The sequence below is a fragment of the Marmota marmota genome, unplaced genomic scaffold (assembly GCF_001458135.2).
Source record: "Marmota marmota marmota unplaced genomic scaffold, marMar, whole genome shotgun sequence".
In the NCBI taxonomy this organism is placed as follows: Eukaryota; Metazoa; Chordata; class Mammalia; order Rodentia; family Sciuridae; genus Marmota; species Marmota marmota.
In genome coordinates this window covers 13,127,120-13,131,540 of record NW_026000211.1, presented here as the reverse complement: position 1 = coordinate 13,131,540, position 4,421 = coordinate 13,127,120, and the positions used below count along the sequence as shown (strand labels likewise).

Below are 4,421 nucleotides of genomic sequence, written 5' to 3'. Positions count from 1 at the left end.
TAGGTTTTTTTCACTAAGACAAAGGAAAACAAAACAAAAACTTGATACCTTATTAGACTTAAAATTAAGCCTGCCTGGTTCTTGTTTTATTTGGCATATCTTTTTATTATTAGCAATATTGAATATTTCCCCATGTTTTAATTATTTTATTACCTCTTGTGAAAATAGTTTATTCACTTGTAATCTTAACTTTGTTATACCTGTTATTATTTTTTAAAATAATTTTTGAGGTGAAATTTACATAACATAAACATCCTTTTAAAGTGAGCAATTCACTGGCATTTAGTATAATCACAGTACTGTGCAACCTCAACCTATATTTAGTTTCAAACCATTCCCATCACTCCATAGGACCTATTAGGCAGTTTGAATTAACCCCCTTACTTGAGAACTGGTTATTTCATATAATGGAATTTCATGATTTATAACCTTTTGTGCATTCCTAGGTTTTTTCACTTACCTAAAGTTTTGGAGATGCATCTATATTATAGCATATAATAAGTAGTATAGGGCTAAATGATACTGCATTGCATGTATATAAAACAAATTGTTCATCTGCTGATGGAAATTTGGGCTGCATTCATCGTTTTGGCTGTTGTGAATAATGCTGGTATGAACATACATGGACATGTACTTATTTGTGTACATATTTTTATTTCTTTCAGTAATAGACCCAGGAATGGTATTGTGTTCATATAATTTTATTTCTAAGTTTTCGAGGAAATACTAAGCCATTTCTGCAAAGGCTGCACCATTTTACATTCCCATCAAGAATACACAGGATTCCTATTTCTCCACATCTTTGTCAATGCTTGTTTATTTTCTGTTTTTAAAAAATAGCTCTTTTATTGGATATGAGCTAGTACTTTACTGTTGTTTTGATTCGCATTTTCTTAATGACTAATGATGTTGAGTATTTGGTGCTATTTTGTATATAAATGAGAAAACGGAGGAAACAGAAAACCTTGACATTGATGAACTTATTTTGAAATTAGCTGAATGTTCTTCAAAGAAATGTTTGCTTAAACTGAATGAGGTTGGGGTAGAGCACTTGCCTTGCACGGGTGAGGCCCTGGGTTCGATCCTCAGCACCACATACAAATAAATAAGTAAAGATATTGTGTCCATCTATAAGTAAAAAAGTATTAAAAAAAAAGAAAAGAAAAGAGAGAGGGTGGATCATATTCCTTATCTCCCAAATGGGAAAAACCTAGTCAGAAATCTGTAGTGTAAAGATCAATTGCAAGGACTTCAAATGGATTTTGAGCTTGGTGGGTCATATAAAACACATATCTTATCACCCGCCTATCTTCTTCAGAACTTCTAAACCAAGTGAAGACAAACAGAAAGAATGAAAGTCGTTCTGCGTCAAGGGTCTTTCTCCTCTGGGTATTGGTCATGGAGGTGGCCCTGCAGTTTGGACACCTTTTCTNCAAAAAAAAAAAAAAAAAAAAAAAAAAAAAAAACCTAAACTGAATGAGTTGGATAGTTCCTAATCTGAGGATTACTAAGCCATTAATTCTGTTTAAATATTTCAGTCTGTTATTTTCATAACAGATATTTCTGAAGGCAAGTCAGAAGCAATCCAAGTTTGTTTTTAAATTGAATTGTTTTTCATTTCTCTATCAACTGGTTGAATTATGGATGCAATATGTGCCTTTTCAACAGTGGTTCTTAAAGTGTGATCCAGGTGCCACCACCTAGAAATGCAAATTCTCAGGACCCATTACAGATGTAGCAAGTTGGAAACTTTGGTTTTTTTGAGAAGTACTCCTTTCAACCAACATTTTTAGGTTGATTCTAAGTTCATTAGCACCAACTTTTTTATCTCAAATAGGCAGATAATATACAGTTAAGTTGGTTTCATTTTATAACCTGTTTAAGAAATACATACATAAATTATATCATTTTAGTTAGAAATTATTTTTTGGACCATGAATAACAACTGTAATGTAAAAAAGAGGTAAGTAATCTGTTTTAGTCAGCTTTTTTGCTGCTGTGACTAAGGACTCAACCAGAACAATTGTAGAGGAGGAAAGGTTTATTTAGGGGCTCATGGTTTTAGAGGTTGAAAGGCAAGTGATTCAACCAAGAGATTTTATTGGGGTGGAGGTGGAAGAAGGGAAGAGGAAGAGAGCAGCAGCCCAAAGGGGAAGAAAAGGAGAGGAAGAGAGCAGAGAGCATGAGCTTGCAAGCTTCAGCTTAAGAAGGGTTGCTTGGCGACTTGGCAGGTGCTGATTGGCAGGGTGACTCAGGAACCGGCGAGCTGACACTGTGTCCCCTGGGGATTGGTGGAGAAAACTTTTGACTTTGGCGCCTTTCGGTTGGCGCTCTTCAGAGAGGAAAGGGAGGGGTAAAGGATTACATGATGTTCTTCTGGAGAGTCAGAAACTTAACTTCAGCGGGGAGAAACCTGATGGGGGAAATAAAACCAAAAGGCAAGGTCTCCCACACCCCCAACAGAGGTCTCAGTCCAAAAGTGGCTGGCTCTGTTCCTCAGGGCTCAAGGTGAGGCAGAACATCAAGGCGGGCAAGTGTGGCAGGGGGAACCAGCTCACATGATGACCAGGAAACAAAGAGAGAGGTTTCCACTTGCCATATACAAATATATACTCCAAAGCCACACCCCTAATCCTTACCTCCTCCAGCTGTTACCGCTGTTGACCAGTGACGAGTTCTTGCTTCCCCAATGTTGAAGAATAACACCAAAGAAGCACGCCGAGGCAAGGTCAGAGTAGAAATTAGAAGTTTATTAAAGGACAGCAGAAAAGACTTCTCCCGGAGGAAGAAGGGGACCCAAGAGGTGGAATCCTTGGAAGGGATGTTGTCTCCCCTTTTTATAGTTCTTTCAGTGATGGAATGTAGGTGGGAAGGCCCGCGGGGTGGGACACAGGTGGGCCAAAGAAGTAATCTGGTCAGGAAAGACTTCTGAGTCAGCACCTTTTTGCTGGGGGCTGTTCATTAACATTTCTTTGAGGTGGACTTTGGCCTAGGGCCTTTTCGGGACTTCATTAACATTCCATGAGTTGTCCTGCGTTTCCCGGAATCATTGCCAGCATGGCCTCCATTTTAGATTTCACTCGGCATTAGACCCGATTTATCTAACTACACTGACTACCTAACTTTAAATCTGGCTTCACAGCCACATCCTACCACTTCAGTTACCACTCAGGGGATTAATTCACTGATTTGAGTAAGACTCTTACAACCCAATCATTTCTTCTGAACCTTCTTGCATTGTCGGACACATAAGCTTGAAACATCCAAACCATAACATAATCCCAGTGATTTGGGAGGCTGAGGCAGAAGGATTGTAAATTCAAGGCCAGCCTCACTGAGATTTAGTGAGCCCTGTCTCAAAATAAAAAGAGCAAGGGTAATGTACCCATGGGTTCAGTCCACAGGGACCCTGCCCCCCAAAAAAGGTAATTTTTTTTTTTAAAGCTACCTTATCTCTTTGGTCAAATAGTGAAGGAATTTAAGAGTCATGTGCCTTTGATATGTGTTTTTCCTTTTATTTGTGATTAGAGTTTGCTTTTTATTTCTTCAGAATGTCCATGTGAACCTTTGCAGTGTGAAGGCCCAGGCAGCAGATTATGCAACCACTACTGCCTTTAGTATAACTGTTGATTAGAGGAGAGGTATGTGTTGCCTAAACACATGAGTCTTTGATTACAGATAGGTTTTTATTTCTGCATAGACTATTCAAATGAAGATTATAATTATGTGTATTTTATAGAATTTTAGGATTTAACTCACACATTTACAAATATTAAAGCTTATATAGTACATGATAAGCATTTGGTAAAAGTTTAATATTACTAGTATAATTATTATATGTAAAAATTGAGTCATTTTACATAGACTACTGTAAACATTGAAGCTTTTGTTATATATCTGGGTTCCCAAAATCACCAGCATGAGCTTTGTGTTCTTTCAAAGGTGAATATTGCTTTGTAAGAGTATATTCATGGTCAGGTGTGGTAGCACACATGCAGTTCCAGTTACTTGGGTGGTTGAGGTAAGAGGATCCAAGTTTGAGGCTAGCCTGGGCAACTTAGGGAGATGCTGTCTGAAAATCAAATTTATAAAGGGCTGGAGTACAGCTCATTGGTAGAATACTTGTCTAGCATGTGTGAGGCTCTGGGTTCAATCCTTCATACTACCAAAAGAAAAACATATATAATATAATATATTTATATGTGTGTATATATTTTATTCATGAAGTAACTGTGGATTTAGGTATTAGGTGGCAGAAAGGAAATTGTGGTAGGGAGGGCCTTCTGAAGTCCTCCAGATTTAAAATCTCCAGGTTAGGGTCAATGAATGATTAGGAAAAAAACGTCCAGGGAGTAGTCAAAAAGTTTGAGAAAAGGTTTTTTTTTTTTTTTTTTTTTTTTTTTTTTTTTTTTTTTTTTTTT

General features: G+C 37.3%; 1 protein-coding gene across 1 annotated transcript in view; it reads left to right on the top strand.

Annotated features, from left to right (window-relative positions):
* The first annotated feature begins 1,934 nt into the window (after positions 1 to 1,934).
* Positions 1,935 to 4,421, top strand: part of Wwc2 (WW and C2 domain containing 2) — a 136,010-nt gene continuing 133,523 nt past the window's right edge. The window contains exon 1 of the mRNA XM_015486000.2: positions 1,935 to 1,963. Within this exon, the coding sequence (XP_015341486.1) occupies positions 1,935 to 1,963 (29 nt within the window). The remainder of the gene's footprint in view (positions 1,964 to 4,421) is intronic.